This window comes from Arvicola amphibius, chromosome 2 (assembly GCF_903992535.2).
Source record: "Arvicola amphibius chromosome 2, mArvAmp1.2, whole genome shotgun sequence".
Lineage (NCBI taxonomy): Eukaryota > Metazoa > Chordata > Mammalia > Rodentia > Cricetidae > Arvicola > Arvicola amphibius.
The window spans coordinates 79,687,179-79,709,530 of record NC_052048.2 but is presented as its reverse complement, the minus strand read 5'-3'; the positions used below and the strand labels follow the sequence as shown (position 1 = coordinate 79,709,530).

At 41.4% G+C, this 22,352-nt stretch overlaps 1 protein-coding gene across 1 annotated transcript in view; it reads right to left on the bottom strand.

The window, feature by feature from the left end:
- Il12rb2 (interleukin 12 receptor subunit beta 2) overlaps window positions 1–22,352 on the bottom strand; it is a 77,898-nt gene that overhangs the window by 10,851 nt on the left and 44,695 nt on the right. Inside the window, exons 11-14 of the mRNA XM_038320654.1 lie at window positions 18,182–18,398; window positions 9,820–10,020; window positions 4,600–4,698; window positions 4,355–4,513 (exon numbers count right to left, since the gene is read on the bottom strand). Coding sequence (XP_038176582.1) covers window positions 4,355–4,513; window positions 4,600–4,698; window positions 9,820–10,020; window positions 18,182–18,398 — 676 coding nt within the window. The remainder of the gene's footprint in view (window positions 1–4,354; window positions 4,514–4,599; window positions 4,699–9,819; window positions 10,021–18,181; window positions 18,399–22,352) is intronic.

Here is a 22,352-nt window from a genome sequence, read left to right as displayed (position 1 = left end):
GTGTAAAGGAAATAAGCAGTGTGGGTACTCACTTATTTTTGTTGCATTGTTTGGTTTGAAAGAAGCATATTGCTGTTTTAACAGCATCAAAATTCATCAACACTTAGTACTCAATAGGCGTGGTCATTTATGAAGCCTTGTTACTATAGCAAACAGTTTTTTCATGATAAAGATATTCTGAAAGAATTGTTATTTTTGCTTCAGAAATTATTTAGTTGAAGCAATTCTTTTATTTTCTACATCTGTATTTTCATATATGTTTTTATAATTACTGAGATTAGTGTAAAACTATTTTTAAGAGAATAGATTTTTTTTCTTTTTGAGACAGGGTTTCACTGGATAGGTCTGTCTGTCTGTCCTGAAACTCACTCTGTAGGCCATGATGGACTTGAACTCCTAGAGATCCACCTGCCTCTGCCTCTTGAATACTAGGATTAAAGATGTGTCACTACCCACCCTAAGATAATAGACTTTAAAAAAATCTATAGCAATTAATGAAACATTTACTTGAAGGTCTTTTACATTTATTTTTTTATTAAAAATTATTTAATTTTATGTGTATGGGTGTTTGCCTTCATGTATGACTGTGTACCAAGTGTGTGTGTGGTGCCCTCAGAGTGCAGAAGAGGGCACCAGCTCTGAAACTTGCGGTGCATACAGTGGTAGGCTTCCATGTGCATGCTGAGAATTGGACTTGTATCTTCTGCAAGAGCAGCCCATGCTCTTAACTGCTGAGCCATCTTTCCAGCCTTTACTTGAAGATTTTAGACTGTGCTTTTGCTCTTCTTTTTGTTAGGCTCTGGTCTTGAACTCACAGTGCCTAGCTTCAGTTTGACATAAAACTATTAAAAACTAGAGACTTCCTTGGTTCCCAGGTGGCACTTCTTATGCTCTAACCTTCCTATAGCTTCTCTGCAAGACAGAGCGTGTGGAGTGGTGATGCACTGATGCTGTCTTTTGCCTGCAGGAAGCACAGGTAGTTGTAGCCTGTAGTAAACAAGCAGTCTTCTGCAGTGTTCTAGAGTGGGTTTTAAGGTGCCCTCTCAACAACTGGGGAGGGATGCTGAGTGTGGTAGTGCCAGCCTGTATTCTCAGCATGTGCGAATCAGGGGAGGGCTGGAAAATCAAAGTCAGAGGGGGTAGGGTAATCTGTAGCTTTGCTAAAAGTGTTTGCCTCCTATGCACAATCTCCTGGGTTTCATCCTTAGCATTTGCAAAGCCAGAAATTGAACAGCAGTATCTGCTGGCTCACTCAGCCTGTGCCTATGCTGAGGACAATAGAGGAAACTGTGTCTAACTTCATACATGGGCCCATGGACAGTCACAGATGCCTGTCGGCTGCTCTGAACACACAGCACCACTTCAGAGAATTTACCATGTGACAGGAAGAACAGACTCTGCCCACTAGTCTGTTCCTACTTATTATGGGTAGGTAGTAAGAAGGAGCCCTGGAATGTTCCTTCTGCCACACTGAAAAGGGCTGAGGCCTGAGCAGATCATTTCATAGGCACTATCAGGACAACCGCTGTATTTTACAACCTGTTGAGAAAAATATCTTGTGGAAAATTCCAAGGTCTGCTATAGCCTGGTGAAATAGCTTACACAAACTTAAGCAATATGATTAAGTGGGTGTGTGTGGGGGATTCCTATTCCTAAAGGAGGAGATTTAGTTTTTTTTTTTTAAAGGAAGAGTGTCTGTTGATTTTGCAGGCAGGCATCAGGGAGTCAGCTGTCCAACTGTGTGATATGTCCTGAGCTAGGGAAGTGAGATGAGACACAAGCAGAAAGGAGGGGATGACTATGGTGTGATGGGCTTGTTCATTTGCACATACATATTTGAAGAACAAAAATAGCAGCTGATGTGGGGAGGTGCGAGCGGTGGAGTCAGCAGTTTTGTTGGCAAAATAGGCTGAGTTGTGTAATGGGAGAAGTCAAGCAAGAAAGACTGGTCCTGCTGCCTCTGGGGTGATTCCCAGGAGAGATAAAGGGATCCCTTCAAGGCTCAGTGGGTTTCAGTGGGTGGAAATTTAAACGGGTGGTTCAGTGACAAATTCAGATGAATTTAGAAGGGTGTGATCACTGCTGACCATCTGAAAGACTGTAGCAATGAAATCAAGAAGACCAGGCTGAACAGATGCACTGATACTGGGAATGAATTCAACCACTTGTTATTCAATGAATACCATGCTTAGTAAGTGCACCTATCTCTCTGGCTGTGTTCTAGAAGAGAGAAATGGTGATCGAATTGCCATAGCTTGTGTCCTTGAATGCTTAGACAGTTTTGGACAAACAGCCAGACAGTTTCATGTGTCTTGCAGAAGGGAGGTGTGCTTACTGTTGGAGCACTAGCGCATATGGCCATGCCAGCAGATATCCAGACAACAGGCTGTGCACTGAGATGCTGGGGCACTTTCAATTCTTCATCTCACCTCACTTGTCCTTGTAGAGCTAGAGACAAAGAACTGATACTTCCACATATGTTTGTACTGCTCTGTGGGACTGGGTACCTAAACCAAGCAGACAGGGTTGGGCCCCTTTCTCTTGGCACTGGCAACATTCCTCCTGCTATCAGGTCCCTTTTCTTTCCAGATGTCTTGTTTCTTCTTGATCTTTCCCATCTAGAATGGATCTTGAATTTAGTGCTTTCTGGTTGCACTGTCCTACTGTAGTGTTTATTTAGACTTTTCCAGCTCTCGGCACACTGAAGGCTCTGAGAATAAGGAATGGGGCTTACTCACCAATATGTGCTTACTGGATTAAGTGGGAATATAATCTAGGCTAGTAAAAATCAGACTGTGAATCTTGCCTTTTAGCTTATTTAAAAATAGCGCTGTGTAGGCTCTAGAAGCAACAAATCTGTGACAAAATAAAGTAGGTTATTTTCAACATCTACAGCAACAGCTTCAAGGACCAACAGACCACATTGATCTTTGTGGCTGTAAATAGGCATTGCTTTAAGTGTTGCTGAAAGGAAAATAATTTTGGGGGCAAATATAACAGGAAGGATCCCAAATAGCCCATGAAAAGGCCAGTTGATTCGCCAGCCTTTAGAAGGCCTCTTAGAACTGTCTCATCCTGATGAGCCTGGTGACAGATTAGCCAGCAAATGACAGAAAGTCGACAGAGCTGTTAATTAAGAATGAGTCAACTCACAGACAGAGGTGGAAAGATCATTGAAAGTGCAGGTCCAAATAAAAAGACCCAAGCACGTTTTTGTGTGTGCATTAATTTCTTCCCTAGAGGAATATATACAGAGTAGCCCAAGATATTTCATTTTCTCTCAAAACTAATTATAAAAATTAACAGTGAGAGGCATCACTGAGGGAAATGTCAAGTGAGAAGACAACGTCTCTCAAGGTTCCTAGGCAAAAAGCTCTCTTGCATCAACGCTCTGGAGCCTGCCACTCAAGCAGTCTTGCATTCTTGAGCCCATAACTTGAGCCGATGAAGGGATGAAAATGCCCCTTCTTCCTACAAAATGTTCCTGAAACAGAAGGCCAAGACACAGCAAAAAATAAAAACAAAACATTTACGATTAGATCAAAGAACTGATGATCAGATCTTACAAGTGATTAATTCCATGAAGGAATGATTCATGAAACCATTTGAGATAATGCTCCTGCCAGAATTGATTGTAATCATTTTGCCTTTTGAGCCAAAAACACAATTATAGTTCATAAAAAATTATCTAAACTGTGCTGTATATTATCCATTCCAAGAAGAAAATAATATGATAGTAATTGCAAACATGAAAAGTTAAACATTATCTAAATGTTTTGGAGCTCAAGCATTTATATAGTTAGCACTGAAGTGCCTTTACTGTTTGTTTCATTAAATTGCCAGTTCTGCTTTTAGAATCAACCTCATCAATGCCATAATAATTCTGAGCTGTCTTAAGTGTCATAACCTCTTATTTGTTTAAGAACTCCTGCTAAACCATGAGTTTTGGGTTGCAAAGCTGGATTTCTTTTTGCCTTTTACCTGTCTTTATGTGTTTGTCCACCAGTTTAACAGAACCCACAAGTGTTACTTTTGTAATTTGCTTTGAGAAAGCATCTCACTGTGTAGCCCAGGCCTACTTCTTGCCTTAGCCCTCCTATTTTGGTCTTTGTGAGCAGGCACTATGAGAGCCTGGCCCATTCACTTCATTTCTTTATCTTTAACAGTTTGCTTAGCGTGTAACACATATTCAATAATTTTGCATGCGTGCATATGGGTGTCAATTTTTCATAATTCAACTCATTTCACAAGTGCTGACTTGGTACTAGCACTTGTGTGTAGTGAGGACATGCTCAGTTTGTGCTTTCCCAACGTATAAACAGGAGGCCCCTCAGCACTTGGTTTTCACACATACCACAGAGCTCAGGCTGCGCAGCAGAGTCTCGTTCCTTCCAGTATATTCTGTAATAGAGGATGCAGCCCATTTGCTCCTGGGCTGGGATATGGGACCAGGAAATAAAAAGGCTCTTTCTTTTCTCTGCGATGGCAATGATATGAGGGCCAGTCAAAGGTGCTGAGGAGAAGGACACAAGAGGTTTCTGTCACCCTCCAAATCCAAGCCACTAAACCAGAAGCTTGAGGAAAGATCCTAAGGTTCACCTTTGTGCCTGGAGTCACCCAGGGTGGAGCGGCAACCTCCTTGGTCCTCTGACAGTGCATGCACCTGAATTTCATAACAGATGTAGGGATTGATGTTCTCTGTACAGGAAAGGGAGTCATGTTAATACCCGCATCCAAATCATTCTTAGCTTTTCTTAGTTTGAAGAAAGAGCAGTCTGGACTGAGAATAAAGGGATGGACTAGGTTACAGTTTCCCAGCATCTTCCTTTTTTTAAAAAAAATATTTATTTATTTATTATGTATACAATATTCTGTCTGTGTGAATGCCTGCTGGCCAGAAGAGGGCACCAAACCCCATTACAGATGGTTGTGAGCCACCATGTGGTTGCTGGGAATTGAACTCAGGACCTTTGGAAGAGCAGGCAGTGCTCTTATCCTCTGAGCCATCTCTCCAGCCCCCAGTTTCCCAGCATCTTATTTTCCATTATTAGGTACCACTTCCAAGAGATGTAGGGTTTTTATTTATTTTTTTGATAAATTCTATCTATGTAGCCCATACTGGTTTCAAATTCATAGCAATCCTTCTGCCTCAACCTTCTTAGGCATACATTACTATGCCTAGTTTCTTCATTTAAGAGAACAGAGTAATTGTTCTTAAAAGGGAGATAAAGGCCTTTAAGAAGCTCTGATGAAGATTTAAACATATCTATATAAATACAAGCATGCAGAATATTGGATTCTACAAATGAGTCCCTTGTTTATATGAAGCCGCTGGAGTTTTGCAGATATAGCACCTCAGAGGCTTTCCTGTGGCATACTGGTTTGTGACTAAGGGGTGCATGTAGTGGAGTCCAGCCTCTGGTTCCTGCCCTTGGCTCTCTTCCAGTTAGATCTCAGTTGCCTCACAACTTTCAAGATTAAGGGGATTTCCTGGATTTCCTTTCTAGCTTTGGAAATGCTATACTTTGCAATTTTCTGTCAGTTATGAGGAAAGTAAGTGCCTCTTTCCACCCAAAGTCCTTACCTGTGAAGAACTGTAAGTCCTTATAACACTGTCCATGAGGTGCCTTTAAAATTTCAAATCTTGCTGGGCATGGTGGTGCACACCTTTAATCCCAGCACTGGGGAGGCAAAGGCAGGTAAATCTGTGTGAGTCCGAGGCCAGCCTGTTCTACAAAGGGGTTCCAGAATAGCTAGGGTTACACAGAGAAACACTGTCTTGAAAAACCAAACGAAACCAACCAACCAAAAAACACCCCCCGATTCCAAATCTTTTTTTCCTCAGCTCATTTTCAGGTGTGTGTGTGTGTGTGTGTGTGTGTGTGTGTGTGTGTCTGTGTCTGTGTGTGTGTATAAAGGGGGTTGGTGTGTCCAAGGAAGCTATAATAAGGAAGGCATTGGATTCCCTGAAGCTGGAGTTACAGACTGCTGTGGGTAGTCTAACATGGCTCCTTTGGGAGAGCAGGAAGCGCTCTTAACGTTCGAGTTATCTCTCTAGCTAGCTATAGTATCAAATGCTTAGTGAGTCTGGTGGCTTACTCGTGTACCATACTCTTATAATTAGGACTTAATGTCTTTTTGAGCTGCAGAGGCATTTTACCTCACACAGTTATTGCCTAATATTGCCTATGCGTGCGCTCGCACGCGCGCGCGCGCGCGCGCGCGTGTGTGTGTGTGTGTGTGTGTGTGTGTGTGTTACATGAAAGTCCATTAAATCATCCCACAACCATTGTTGGAAGAGAGCTTGATAAGATCAGATTTACATGAGAGTGGGCACCAACTTGAGCTCATAAACCAGAGAAAAGTGGAGAAGACACTTGCCACCTTAGTCTGCAGAGTGCCATGGGATCCCGGCTGAAGGGCAATTAAGGATACGGAATCATATGTCCTTTGGAAGGGTCTGGTAACTGCCTCTTATTTCCAGTGTTTGGTTAACTTTCTTGTCCCATGATTTGGGAAGAGCCAACCAACCCACTGTGCTGTGGAGATCTGGGAGTTCCTGATGAGCCTTGCAAAGCAAAATGTGAGCGAGGGCACTGCTATACCAATCGAAAGCTGTGGGATTTCCCCCTGTGAACTGCTTGCCCTCAGTCAAGGAGGAAAGATTGTCTTCATTGACATTTCCCTTTGACGAAGAGCAAAGCCTTCCTAGCAAACATCTTCCTGATTCTGATCTTAAGGAGATACATTTTTGGATCATTTTGTATGAACATCCCCCCCCCCCAGGGGTGTCTGCTCCCCACCTTCAGTGGAGGAAGTCCACACTTGGAAGACTCTCTTTTCCTTTGCAATGGGACCCAATTTCCAATCTTATTTCATGTCACTATGCTGACCTTATATTCACAACACCCTTGGGCAAAGGCCTTGTCTCTGTTTATAAGCTATTTTACGGACTTTTTTTTTTCCTTGCAGAGATTTAGTTTTACCTCAGGTGTGGGAGAAAGTAGGCATCTCTTCCACAAATAATGTAACTGAGAATCATTCTAGACACACCAAGACAAGCATGTGCGAGAGGGACACAGCTACTCCAGGTATCACGGACACTGAGATACGGTGGGCAGACAGCATAGACTGATAGTCTCTAGCTCCGCCATTCCACAGTCCAGGAATCACGTTTATTCTGACTCATTCCAGAACTTCTGATGCTGTCCATACAGCCAGAGTCAGAAAAAGCTCGTAAGGGGAATAACGTCTGAATTTGTGGTAAGTAGCAATTAGTGAATTTTTCAGTTCAGCAGAAAGTAATAGCAAACCAAATATTTCCAAGTTTCAGAACAATCTTAATGGGTTATTTTGCAACTTTATTCTGTTGCAAGAAAAATTTTTTTATTCAAATGCATTATTCAGAAGTGATTCTGAATATTTCATTTTATATCCACTTTATGGTATTTATATAGAATTATATGATTTCCCAAAGAAAGGCAAGGTTAAAATTGCCCATGAGGGATGAATCTTGATATATATATATATATTTGTTTTGTTTTGTTTTTTTCGAGACAAGGTTTCTCTGTAGCTTTGATGCCTGCCCTGGAACTAGCTCTTGTAGACTAGGCTGGCCTCGAACTCACAGAGATCCTCCTGCTTCTGCCTCTCGAGTGCACGCCTTTAATCCCAGCACTCGGGATGAATCTTGATATTACCTCCCAGTTTAGGCACTGTTTTTCCTGTACATGTGTCATTTGATTTGATGGCTATGATAGGCCCTGAGGGAAACTGGCATCACTACAGAGCCTCCAACTATCCCAGAAGCAAGCCATAAAGTTGCTCTCAAACCTGATGCTACATTCTGGAGCGTGAGAATGAATGCATGCCTTCAATTCGACCACTCAGGAGGCAGAGGCAGGAGGATCTCTGTGAGTTCTAGGCCAGCCAGGACTAGAGTGAGACCCTGTTTCAAACAATAACCAAAACGGATGCCTTCTTTTCTTACCATTTCCTTTCAGGGTTTGAATCTTGCTTTCCTGAGCAACCAAGGAAGTGCACATATACTTTTGGATGTATAGATATTGAAACCGGCAAAAATAATCAAACTGCTTGTCTTATAGCTTATAAATTTCTCTTCTATGAGATAAATGGTTTCTAAATGAAAAGTTCTAGATTCTCAGTGGCTTGCTCTTCTTTCTCTGGGTGCTCACTGTATGCAGCCTTGTATACTGGTAGAAGTCTGGGCAGGCAGGCCATATATGAGGCACCCAGTCAAGACCAGCTCATATGTTATTGTATAATACGATATTTTTCTCCAAGTAAACCTTATTAAGCAGGTTGTATACATCCCTAGAGAGGAGTAATGATGTTCATGGTGGTACAACAATGTAGTTTAGTGTTTTGAGCTCGTAAATCTATTCAGTTCTTATTTCTGACACATTTAGTAACAATTCTGTGGAAGCTAAATTATTTACTACTTGAAATATGCTGTTCAGAGCATTTTCTATATATTAATACAGTCAGTTCTCATAGCCACTCAGATGAGGAAAGATGGGCATAGCAGAAATCTGCCTAAGGTCTCCCAACTGTTAGAGAAGGAGCCGCGACTCAGACCTGGGTAGGCTGTCTATATAGCCAGACCATGAACCACAATACTGAACTTATATTTAAATTGCATTAGGTTCTCTCTAGTCCTTTTAATGTGCTTTCAGATACTCTTTCTCACTTTATTGCAACCCCTGACAGAAATGTCAGTTAGGAATAGAGATCCCCATTTTCACATAATAGTTCAAATGACAAATAGCAGGAGTGGGAATGAGGATCTCATGGTGTTGCCCTCTGTATGATGAGTTTAAAATAATGCCTCAGAATTATGTATTTTATAATTTCAAAATTTTCTTATATCTTATTTTGCATAAAAATAATGACTCAGTGCGCAAAATTGTTTTGAGTTAAATGACTTTACAAAGATAAATGTATCTTTAACAAGTTAGGTTTCTGCCATACTTATTTGGTTCAATTATTTTTTCATCTTATTGGGCATGGTGCTAGGGGACATAATTCTCCCATAAACATAAGCCTTCTTCAGTCAGTTGGTCCTCAAGTTAGTCCTGAGGACTGCCTTTTTGTTTTTTCAAGACAAGGTCTCACTATGTAACTCTTGCTGTTCTTGAACTCACTATGTAGATCAGTCTGGCCTTGAACTCCAGAGATTCACCTGTCTCTGCCTCCCAAGTTCTGGAATTAAAGGCATGTACCACCACATCTGGCTTACAGAACAGTCTTGATGGACTCTAGGTTCCCACTGTTTAGGATTCTAGTATAACATGTAACCCTCTGTAATTAAAGACAAAATTGCTTTGTCTCCCCAAATGTCTTAGGGCTTCTACTACTGTGGTATAACAACTTGTCCTAAGGCAGCCTGGAGAGGAAAAGGCTTATTCTATCTCACTATTTGTAGTCTACCACCTAAGGAAGTCAGGGCAGGGGCGCAATAAAGGACTCATTGTGTGGTTCTAGAAGCAGTAACTGAGCTATGGAAAAGTGCTGCTCACTGGCTTGCTCCCTACAGCTTGCTCAGTCTGCTTTCTTATAGCAAGAATCACCTGCCCAGAGGTGCCACCTGAGATGGGCCATCCCACATCAATTACTAAGACAAGACCCCACAGTTTTGCCTGTAAGCCAGTCTTAGGGAGACATTTTCTCAATTGTGATTCCCTTTTTATCTGTTCTCAGATAGCTCTAACTTGTTAACACGTTGACATAAAACTAGACAGCCTGTCAAACAAATGGGAATTTGGTGGCTCTCTAGAAGGAATGTGAGCAGTGAGATACCTGAAATCAGAGCAGACGTGTTGTAGGGAGGGATCCGCAGCCAGTGTGGGGGAAAGCTCACATTCCTTCCAGGTTCTAGAGCCCTCCATTCCACTATGTACTCTCGAACAGCAGAGACGGCTTTCCCGGGAGGCTGCCAGGTCACCATAATGTTGTCTATGTTCTCTGACTTAGCAGATACCCAGGAAGGAGCCAGCAACTCTTTGGAGGTGAGGAAGAAAAAGGACAAAATCAGAACAGATGAAGATAAAAATGGGAACTGGAGAGACATCGCAGTCAGTCAAGTGTTTGAGGATGCTGATTCAATCACCATTACCCACTGGGGAAAAGCCAGGCGTGGCTGGTGTGGTGCTGCACACTTGTACGCCCAGTCCTGCGGAAGTGGAGACAGGACGATTTCTGGGATGTCCAGCCAGTCTAACTAGCCTACCTAGTAAGTGAGAGACTTTTTTTTCAACAACAAAAAACAAGATAGATCGTGCTTAAGGAATAACACCTACCTAAGGTTATCCTGTGGCTACATGTGCACACTTGCATCTGCTCATACATGAACACACACACACACACACACACACACACACACTAAAATAACACACGACAGCTTATCCCAGCTAAGTTTTAGAAATCATCAGTCTTTCTTTAGGGACTTCCAGGTCAAGGTTTAAGTTCATGTTTTTCAGTCCATGGAGGATTAGCCTCAGCAGCTTGTTCTATAATCCAGGGTAGCTTTCATTGTGGATTTATTTTTATTTGTATTTACTTACTGAAATCCCTCAAAGTGCTCACTCTGCTAAATATAATATACACCTTTTTAATGACCGTCCACTTGTCACCTTAGACATAAATGTATCGCTGAGAAGTAGCTTTGCTCGTGTCGTATTCTCACAAAACACACCGTGATTTGTCAAACCTTTTCACTTAGTTTTCTGTTTCTGGAAAGGATTCATTCTCCTTCTTCATGTAAATCTAGCCCACTCCTTCCCACTTCTGCTAAGCCCTTTTCTCCTCTGCTCTCCAGTGACCAGCAAGAGTATCCTGACACAGGACACAGTGACACTCACTGCAGCACCTCTGTGCAAGACCATCCAGGATATACACGCACAGGACTGCTTGGCTAGGGAGTGTCCCTCTGACTGATCCCCAAAACAGATGGATGAGAGGGGGGTGTAGCCCTTGCCCATCCCGAGCAAGAAACTCTGCACACGCCCAGAAGGTAAGACAATGAAAGAGCACGTTGACACTTCACCAAGGGTAGCTAGCTACCCTCACCTCAACTACACTTTCTATTTCCCTTTCTGCTTATCAATTTGATATGTATAAAATCATACGTGATTAGAGATTTGACTTTCATGAGTCGAAACTACTCAGTGACTTTCCTTCTTTGGCTATTAGTAGAGTTGGCTCATTTTTCTGTGTGTTTCTGCCCTTTTCTGATTTGCAAGTAGCTTTGATGAATCTAATTACTATCCAATTTTCTACTCTTAAAGCAGTCAGTTAGTTCTCTGACAACTTTGTTATACAGTGGTACTGGTAAATTTACCACAGTTTTGATTCTGAGTCTTGCTTGTAAATTTCCACCACTCTGGGGGTATGAACACATTCAACTACATTTTCTTCTATTGGCCTTGACTTTTTATGCTTAGGTTTTCAGTCTGAAATATAAGCTAAAGGTTATTTTTAAAGAAGGGAAATGCTATTTATTTCTGTTTTCCAGGGATGGTGTGTTTACATTGTAGACTGTGCAGACACATCCCACCTGCTAATCCTTAGATATTCACCTTTTCTTTCAATTCTGGGGGCAGTGACTTCCCTGGGGCTTTACTTGTCCCATGGAAAAAAGAATTGGCTAATGGGAAGAGTAAGTATGATCAAAGCACATGGTAAACACAGATGAAAATATCATAATGAAACCTATGAATACACACTAATAAAAGTAATAGAAAAAGTCTTCTTGAATAGAAATGAAAGATATTTTATGCTAGCATTCCAATTAATAGTGGAAACATTACTAGCTAGAAAAAAGCCTTCATACCATAAAAATAAAATGTTTAATTGAAGAATAATAGAAAACTATAAAGCAAAAGGCTCTTAGTGACAACAAAAGAAGTTTCCTATGTACAGACATTTATTTTAATCTGCAGTGGGAGTTGGGAGGAGGGAAGGGGGAGGGCATTGTTGCCTTTTTAGTTTGTCTCTTTTTTACTTGTTTTAGAACAGAGTTATCACTTTCAAATGCTGCATATGCTTACCTGAAAGTTGGAACTATTGGCCCTAATTTTGAATATATGTCTATATAGATTCAAATAGCCAATAATTTATTTATATTGTGTGTCTCTATTCACAAGTGATTAGACATTAATCTTTCCTGTACTGTCTTTATTTGCTTTTATTAGTAAAATAAAATCAATAATAAAATAATTGATTGCATAAAATAGATTGGACAGCTTTCCTTATTTTCTATTTTCTACATAATTGCATAAAATAAGATTATGTGTTTTTTCAAGGTTCAATTGTAAAGTGGTTTGTGCCTGGGCATTCTTAAAAAAGCATAGAGGTTGGGGTAAGCTAGCTCTAGCTTTCGGAATGTTATTATGACTGCCTTTATTTTTGTGTGTGTTTTATTTTGTATATGTGTGTGTACTTACACGCAAGTGTCGAAGCATCTGTGTGGAGGTCAGAGGACACCTTGAGGAGTTGGTTCTCTCCTTTCACCATATGGCCTCAGGGCTAGAACTCAAGTCGTCAGGCCTGGCAGTTTCCTTTTCTGCGACTCATCTTGTCAGCCCGAGGAGATTGTTTTAAAATAAAATTTATTCATTTCATAAATATTGAGTGCTACAATTTGTGAGATCATTTGTCTGAGGTTGTCTTTTTCATCTCTGCTTTATCTAGAATTTGCTAAGCAAATCAGCTTGCATCTTGCAGAGTCCTTCAGCCTCTGGGTCATTACTCTTAACAGGCACCAGTCTGTGATTCCTTCCCTAGGATGTTCGCCATACTGCAGTCTTCCCTTCTGTCAGTCACCTTTCAGACTCCTATCTTTATGTCAGGTATGGTGACACACACCTTTAATCCTGGCACTCGGAGGCAGAAGCGGGTGGGACTTTGTGAGTTCGAGAACAGCCTGGGCTACAGAGTGGGATCTTGTCTCAGAAAAACCACAAAATGAAATTACTTCCTTAGCGTCAATCAGAATATCCTAGCTCCATGTTTCCTGAGAACCTCCTTGTAGAGTTCTGATGCTTGTAAGGTACCACCTAAGAGAAAGGAGGCTACTTTTTCTGTCCTGCTCTGTTGCTTGCTGGGTGTCTGTTCTTGGATTGCTTGGATTATTCTCATTAGTGGTTACTTTGAATGCATCAGTATCAAATTAAGGAGAGAAAAACACTTCCTCATTTGACCAAGAGTGAGAACATATTTTAATTTTCTACTTCATGTTCTCTGTCTCTGTCCTCTGTCTATGCCTGTGTGTCTGTCTGTTTGTATGTTCTCTGTGTGTCTGTCACATGAGCTGAATATATCTCTGTGTTTGTTTGTTGTATGTGTCTGTATGTAGTGTACATGTCTGTGTGTGTGAATGGTGTCTGTGTCTGTATGTATGTCTGCCTCTTCAGTCTGTATTTATTGAACAGCACAGAAAGCATCACACAGGGAAGGAATGGGATATTTAACAGAAATCTTTAACAGAGTTGTACAAGGGGTTGCCGCTGGCTCCAACTGATCCCGAATGACCCAGATAACAAACATCATTCTTTATTAACCAATATCCATAAATGGTTGCTTTCAACCTTCATAGTAGATTTTAGGAGGTGGCTTTCAACTTCTGTCTGTATTTCTGCTTTCAGCAAATGATACACATGCCATCCCTGGGTCAAGGGCATGGAAGAGTACATAATTTACAATTACACTTCTGCAGGGACTTAGGTGCTAGACATTTATTACATGGGAAATCCAAAACAAGTAAGGTTGGTTTATTATATTGTTCTTGTAAAAGGCAGGTTTGAGTACACAGTAGGCTAGCAGCCTTACGTGACTTCATGGTGTATTGTTAACTCTGGCTGTGAGGTCCAGTAAAAGTACCAGTCTCTTAACTACATAAGAGATATATTCAGAATATTGTATCCTCACACTGGATTTTACTTCACATTCCTGACCACAGTCTCTGACATCTGTGTGGGCCACTGTGCTCTCCAGGTTTTATGTCAACTTGATACAAAGTTGGGTCATCTGGGAAGAAGCGATCTTTTTTATTTTTTTAAAAAAGATTTATTTATTTATGTATTTTATATAGATGAGTGCTCTACTTTCATGTTCTGTTACCTGGTTGTAGGCCATTGTTAAGAAAATGCTGTACTATTGAGATACAGGCCTAGTCACTGGATTTTATATGTATGTGTGTGCATTCTGTACATGTTCGTGTGTGTATGTGTAGATGTGTGTGCATATGGCTGAGGACAGCCCTGGATGGTGTTCTTGAGGTCTCAAACACCTTTTGTTTTTTGAGACGGACTCTCACTGGCCTGTTATACACCAGGTAGGCTAGGCTGGCTGCCCAGCAAGCTCCAGGTTTTCATGTATCTTTGCCTCCCAGTACTGGGATTACAAACATACACTGTCATGTCTCCATGCCTGGCTTTTCAAATGTCAGTTCTGAGGATGAACTCAGGTGCTCCCGCTTGCGTGGCAAGTTCTTTATTTACTATGATATCTCCCCATCAACAGTGGGTTTTTGATACTGGATCTCAGTGTGTAGCTGAGATTGCTATGTAGCTCAGGCCATTCTCAAACGCAAAACCTTCGTGTTTCAGCCCCCTGACAGCTGGGATGAAAGGCCTGCACCAGCCACCATGGCTAATTTTGATGTAGCTCATCTTAAAAACAGCACAATACCACCACAGAATCCACTTTTAAAAAATTCTGTGTACAGGAGCCAGAGAGATGGCTTAGCATTGAAGAGCAATTGCTGCTCTTGCAGAGGATCCAGGTTTGGTTTTCAGGACTGCATGGCAGTTCACAACCATTTGTATGTAACTCCAGTGCCAGGGCTCCGACTCCCTAGGCACTAAGCACAGTTGTGCTATGCATACACATAGGTAAAACACACAAACAAACAAAAACAAATCAATCTTTAAAAAGTCTATGTACAGGGGCTGGAGAGATGGCTCAGAGGTTAAGAGCATTGCCTGCTCTTCCAAAGGTCCTGAGTTCAATTCCTGGCAACCACATGGTGGCTCACAACCATCTGTAATGAGGTCTGGTGCCCTCTCCTGGCTTGCAGATATACACACAGACAGAATATTGTATACATAATAAATTAAAAAAAGTCTATGTACAATACTTATCCACAGAGGAGAAACCTGAAATATGAAAAACAACAGGGGGTGTAGGATGCTAAGCAGGTAAGATGCTGGCTGTTAAGCCTGAATTTGATCCCTAAGATCCACTTGGTGGAAGGAGAGAATCCACCTCCAAAAGTTATTCTCTGACCACAGGCACACTGTGACATGAACACAAACACAGATACTAAATAAATAAATGGAAAAAATAAAATAAAATATTTATTTATTTATTTAGGGTTTTCAAGACAAGGTTTTTCTGTGGTGCCCTGGCCATCCTGGATCTTGCTCTGTAGATCGGGTTGGTTCAGAGATCTATTCACCTCTGCCTCCCAAGAGGAAGGATTAAAGGTATGTACCACAGTACCCAGCTTAAATAAGATTTTTTTAAAGGAAAAGAAAAAATGTACCAAAAGGGGGAGGGCGTTGAAGAAAAATTTTTGGTAATCCAATGATGCAAAAATGACCTCTGTTAATATGTCTATGGCTTCTACTAGGCTTTTTGTTTGTTTGTTTGTTTTTTGTTTTTTGAAACGGGGTATTGCTGTAGCTTTGGAGCCTGCCCTGGAACTAACTCTTGTAGACCAGGCTGGCCTCGAACTCACAGAGATTCTCCTGCCTCTGCTTCTCGAGTGCTGGGATTAAAGGTATGTGCCACCACTGTCCGGCTCTGCTTTTTGTTTTTAAGTATAGAAAGAAATCTGCTCATATAAATGTAGATTTAAAGTGGAATTATCTGTGTGCGTGCATGCGTGTGTGTGTGTGTGTGTGTGTGTGTGTGTGTGTCTGTGTGTGTGTTATCTCTCTCTGTATTTCTGTATGGCCTTGAGTTCCCTATGTGGACCAGGCTGTGTTTGAACTCATGAGGTTCTGCCTGCCTCTGCCTTCTAAATGCTGGGACCATGTATCCTTTTAAGAGGCTACTTTTTTGCTTGTAATGTAAATCTTCCCATGGAACAGTTAGTGACATGTTAGGGTGTGATTAAGACAGGCAAAGGTCAGACATACTTAAACAATCTGTTCTCTATTGTATGTTTAGGTCAGCTATATTGTACTGCTTCAAGGAAAATTTCTTTTTAAAAAATCTATTATTTATGTATACATGTTGTGCATGCACATATACCATAGTACAGGTCTGAAGGTCAGAGGATAACTTGAGGGAGTCAGTTCTTTCCTTCCACCTTGCTGGGTCTTGGGGATTGAACTCAGGATGTCAGACTGGGGCAAGTGCCTTTACCTGTTGAGCTATCTCGTCAGCCCTTAAGCAGTTTCAATGAACATCTGCATTTACACTTCTAACATTCTATTATTTCATAAGCTATTATTTGCAGTTTAAGCTTTACTTGCATTTTTTTCTTTTTTTTTTGAGACAGGATCTTACTACAGAATCTATACTGGCTTCTAACTTGCCAACATCTTGCCTAGGCCTCCTGCTTGGGTTACAGGTGTTCACTATCACACCTACCACTTATGGTGTTTCTAAGATAAAATTATTTCACAGTGTATGAACTTGGAAGGTTTTCCCTATAGTTAGAGAATCCATCTTTCCCTTCACGCTTTTTCCTTGGGTGCTTTTCCTACCAAACAACTTTTCATCTTCTTCAGGAAGGGAGCATTGCTGCCAGAAATGTGGCTCTTGAGCTGTCTTTGCAGCTGGGTGTGGTCAGGTGAGTAGTGAGGGCCAGCAAGTAGCAGCAAGTGCAAAGTTGCTGTGCACTGAGCTGAGCTCCTGCACACTGGGCCACTCCCTTCTGCCTCCTCTCTATTCTGCTGCCTGCAAAGAAACAGCTAGAGCTCTGGCAGCCTTTGGACCATTTCCATGTGAGGACAAACGTCAGCTTTGGCAGAGAAAAAGAGAGAGGAGCCTGGAGACTGACTGACGTCACCACCCTGAGCTATCATGTGAGAGGGCAAATGAGCCACAGTAGTAAGGCCTTCAGTCAGACCCACTCTGAGGAGCAATTCCTAACTCAAATGCTAAATCGAGCTGATATCCATGTTTACTGGTATTTTCTTCTAGCTATGTTCATCACATGTTCTTAAAATATAATCAAGACTTAATGTTGCATCTAAAACATCAATGTTTTGGGACTGGAGAGATGACTCAGCCATTAAAAGCACTGGCTGGTCTTCCAGTGGACCCACGATAGGTTCCCAGCAGCCACGTGGAGCCTCACAACCATTTGTAACTCCAGTTCCAGGGGATCTGATGCCCTTTCCAGCCTCCATACACACTGCATACAAATGTTATACAGACATCCATCCAGGCAAAAGAACTATACTCATAAAATAATACACCTTAAAATAATATAATCTTTTGGCAGAAATTTTTTCAAGCTGATGATTGCTAAACCTGTGTATATATAACATTATAACACTAAATTATAAGAGAGGGTCCAATTACAGTGTTTTATCCTGTTAAGATTTTTCTTTATCTTTTTTACAGTGCAGACCTTGAGACATAGCATAAGAGCCCTTTCTTAGCTAATCTTGGTCTTTTCTTTGAGGAAGTAATTATAGAAGATATGATTATAATTGTGAGACTCTATATCTAGTTGATATTTTTTCTTGAAGACAACTAGATACATATTTAAATGTATATAATAAAGAACAAAAGTTGATCACAGTTTCACTAAGGTCACAATTTCATTTTAATACTCAGTTTTTAAATATGTCTATTTTTTGGTTCAGAATTTAGCAATATATATTATTAAATTTGTAAAAACTAGCCTAATTGGAATATATTACTCTAGTATAATGTTACTAATACATATGTAAGATTGTAATCTTATAGTGGTTTGCAAGACAGTAAGTATAATCTCTATCTTATGAAGAAATTGAAGCTCAGAGGGTTAATTATAATTCATTTGCTCAAGGACATTGCCAAGGTAACAGGAAAAGGCAGCTGTTGACTCCAAAGTCTAAACTCTTGGCTGCTCATATCACACTCTGGCCTGCACCTGCAGGAAAGAGAAGGTGAGGGAGAGAGCTTCCCACAGGCAGTGTTAAGGTGACTAGGTACCTACCAGTGCCACACAGGTCCACTATGTTAATACGAGTGGGCGCAGAAGAGCCTTTTGAACTGGCTGCAGACACAGATGCAGTCCAAGCCCCAGTTCTGGGAATGACCCCGGTCCAGGAGGTGTGTGCTGTAATGTTCTGCAGTGTAATTTTTCTTGTTACCTCCTGTAAGGTCACCTGGTACTGGAGGATTTCCCCCCTTGCCTCTGAGGAACTCAGATTCTGCAAACGAACATAGGTACATAGTCTTACTCTCAGACAAGATCATGGATGCTCTTTGTGCTGGGACCACCCGACCCGGATGCAGGTGACTGACTCTAAGTGCTTTATTTATTTATATCTTCTCATCTCCACTGTACACTTTCATTCAGTGATTCACAATCTCACACCTTCTATTTAGTAAAAAAATTAACATTTTCAAAAGATAATTCTTTAAAACACTCTGATTTTTCTTTCTTCAAAATAAAGCTTACTGATGGTAAATACCTCATAGGAGAGCTCTGGAGTCTGACTGTAGCAGCACCGGCTCTGAGCTGTGAATTTACCAACACTCAGATCTTGGGGCAAGCACTCAGTTCCTCTGGATTTTTGTTTTAAAATTTGTGAAACATGCTCATTGGGAGACACACAGAGACATACTCAAAGAGATGCTCAGAGGGACACACTTATGGACAGACACAGAGAGACACTCAGAGAAAGCCAGGCATGGGTGGGGAGTGGTGGGAGAGGGTTCATTTTTGTTTGTTTGTTTTTTCAGACAGGGTTTCTCTATGTAGCCTTGGTTGTCCCAGAACTCTATAGACGAGGCTGGCATCAGTCTCACCTGCCTTTGCCTCCCAAATGCTGGGATTAAAGGTGTGTTCCACTGCCTCCTGGTGAGGATGCCTTTTTAGATATAGAAAGTGCAAGACTTCTTGAAACATCAAAACCACCACATTCAAGAGCTAAAGCAGCAAATGACCCTTAGGAACTTGAATTAGCCCTCTGTGCTAGGAACCTAGCTCCAAACTGCAAAATTCTGATTGAGTTCATTTGGGAACAAAGTCACACAGTAAGCAGAAACTGTTATTTTTCTCTTGTTTTGTACAATGGTCAAGGCAAATGGAAACACAGACCTGAAGAGCTGTGAAGTCTAACCCTGGCCATGCCCATTCCTGCCTACTGCAGTGGCATAGTTTTCTGGGCACAGTTGTCCATTCATGGCAGGAGACCATTTACTGGAAGACACACCTGAGGACCAGCAAATGCCTTGCGTACCAAGAGGCTGCATAATTTGATTTTCTATGCAGTTTATCTCTCAGAAGTGTTTGAGCATGAACAGCTGGTGCACTTCAATTCTTTCACTCTAAGTGAATAAATTGCCATCCTGATTGCAATTTGGATTCTGAGACATTTAGTACTGGAGAGAGAATGTTCTGATTTGCTGAGTCAAGTCTTCTTATTGGCCCACTAGCTACATTCTTACTGTAATTAATCAAAACTCAGCTTTGTATATTGCCGTTTCTGGAGCTTAGTTAATGCAAGTCTATTGGGGGAAACTTTCAGTCCATAAGTCCTAAATTAGATCTTAGCCTGGTCTGGTGTACTGGATGAAAACAGCGCTGATGGGGAGCCTTTGGAGAATATTCAGCATTTCCCCGAAGTTATCATTTCAGGTGTCCATTACGTCCATCACAGTCAATCTCATTGCCTGTTGTGAGGATTACATAAGCATTTGCTTGCTTTTAATTGTGTTCCCCAGATTTTTGTTTTTTTTTAAACAGGATCTCACTGTGGAGCCCTAGCTGTCTTAGAACTGACTGCATAAACCAGACTGACCCTCAAACTTTTGTTAGTGCTCCTATCTCTGAGGTTATAGGTGTGTGCCACCACATCCAGCTATGCAAATGTTTTTTAAAATCTGATGTTCTAACAAACATTGTATTAATAAACCTGGCCTTCATCAGAGGAGAAAAGCAATAGATGAAATAAATGCTTTTTGGGGAAGTCATCCTCTGGCAGGAATGGAGCTGTGTGAGCAGTTAACTTCTGAGCAATGACTTGGTGGAGAGAGCTTGGGACAGTGTGTGATAGATACACTTATCTCTGAACATATAGGGCCGGCAGGAAAGGATGCAGTGAGAGATAGCTGAGGGGGATGCCTTGCTGTAACTGACACTTGCTTTCATCTATAGTGTTTTTCTCCCTCTGCTGTGATGTGTTGTTCCCTCATGACACAAAATAAGGAAATGTAAAGAAACAGGGAGGAGGTTCAGGCTGCTGCAATTTACAGATGGAATCCAATCACCCTCCCAACCCAAAGTCGCAAAGCACCTTCTCCAGCTGTGGCGATTATTATGCATTCTGACACACAGCGTCAACAGAAGGCATGCATTTAGTAATTTGGGAAGGGTGGGGACAGGCGTTTTTCTTCAAGAGCCAGAAGGCTCTGAGTCACGGGAGACAAGCCGTGAACTCTGAAGATAGCCATCCTGACTGACTCTGAAGATAAACATATTCGTACTCCAGTGCTACTCATTTGCGAAGGTGATAAGGGAGAAAATAACATTTTGTTAATCACGAGCTTTACATTCCTTGTTATGTTTAGATCTTCTTGCTTCCCTTTCTGAGGTGTGAGCCTGGCTTAGAGCAGCTGAGCAACCAGCTCAAGCCGTACCTAGAGAGAAGATATTTGAGTCTATAGAACGCCCCCTGGTGGATGTCAGGGAAGGGCATTATCTGGAGTGTGCAGTTGCCAATCCTCGTAGGGTTTCTGATATCTGGATCCCTTCTAGTAGCACTGAGTACAAATAATAAAAAGAAGAAATCTAATCACAGAAAGGGAAGGCCATTAGAGTTTTGTTCATGTCAAAGGAGAGTAGCAGAAATCAAGACCCCTTTGAAAGCTCAGGCGTAGGACACATTAGCCACAGCTCTCCTTTCCTTTCGTTTCAGCTTTGGATCTTTGCTGGTTTTGTGCATGGGTGATGCTGGGGATTGAATACAGGCCCTGTGCATGCTAGTATGTGCTCTTAATGCTGAACTGTATCCCCACCCTCGAATCGCAGTTGGAAGCATCTTTGATTTTTCTCACGTCTCTGTGTAACATCTATTGCACACAGTTATTTTATCGCTCTGAAACATAATATCCCTATTTTCAAAATAAGGATAGTCAAAATTCTTGACTTTTTTTTAGCTGTCAATGAAATTTCTACTAATGTCATAAATGATCATAAAGTCCATATAATTTGTGAGTTAACTGAATACGGGGCTAGCAGGACAGCCCAGTGGGTAAAGGCATTTGCTGACAAGCCTGATCACTTGAGTTCAATTTTTGAAACACACATGGTGGAAGGAGAGAATAGACATCAATTCTATAAATGTCACATGGACATGACCCAAATAAATAAGTGTAAAACAACAACAACAACAACTCCCCCCCCCAAACTGGTACTTTCATTTTGGAATTTGTGACTTACAATCAGCAACCCCAGTCCAAAGTGTAGAAATAACAGAAAGGGTTCGTTTGTTTGCTTTCCTGAGATGAGGTCTCTCTATGTTGCCTAGGCTAGCCTTAAGTTCCTAGGCTTAATGATCCCCCTACTTCAGCCTCTTTAGAAGTTGCAACTACAGGCACATGCTAGCTGTGTTCTAATTTGGATTTCAAGTTTTAAGTACCACTCCACTGAAATCTTCCAGGTTTGTGTTCTCCCCTCCCCTGCAGACTATCAGCTCACCTTTGTGTCCTTATGGGCTTTCACAATGCTTGCCTCATAACAGGAATGTGATCCTGACTTTCATAATTACCTCGTGAATCTTTATGGTAGCCTCATGTGTTATACATTAGTATTATCTTAAGTTTACTCATGAGGAAAGTGTGTACGGGAGGTTAAAAACACCTTCCTAAAGAACACATACAGCTGCAACAGAGCCACACAGAGAGTACTGCTTGCTCATGAGGCCAGAGGTTAGCACTCCTGCCAGCCCTGACATGCCCCTCAACTGTCACAGAATAGAGTGGAGAACCTAGTTCATTAGGCCATCAGCAAGCACCCTTTTTTCCCAAGAACCCTAATCCCCAGCCATGCAAAACCATCTAGAGAACCTATCTGCTTGTCTGGCCAATGTTACTTATAACCCTAAATTTGACCACTTTCCCAGACACCACATGGAGGTTTTGCTTGCTTTTCAGATTGG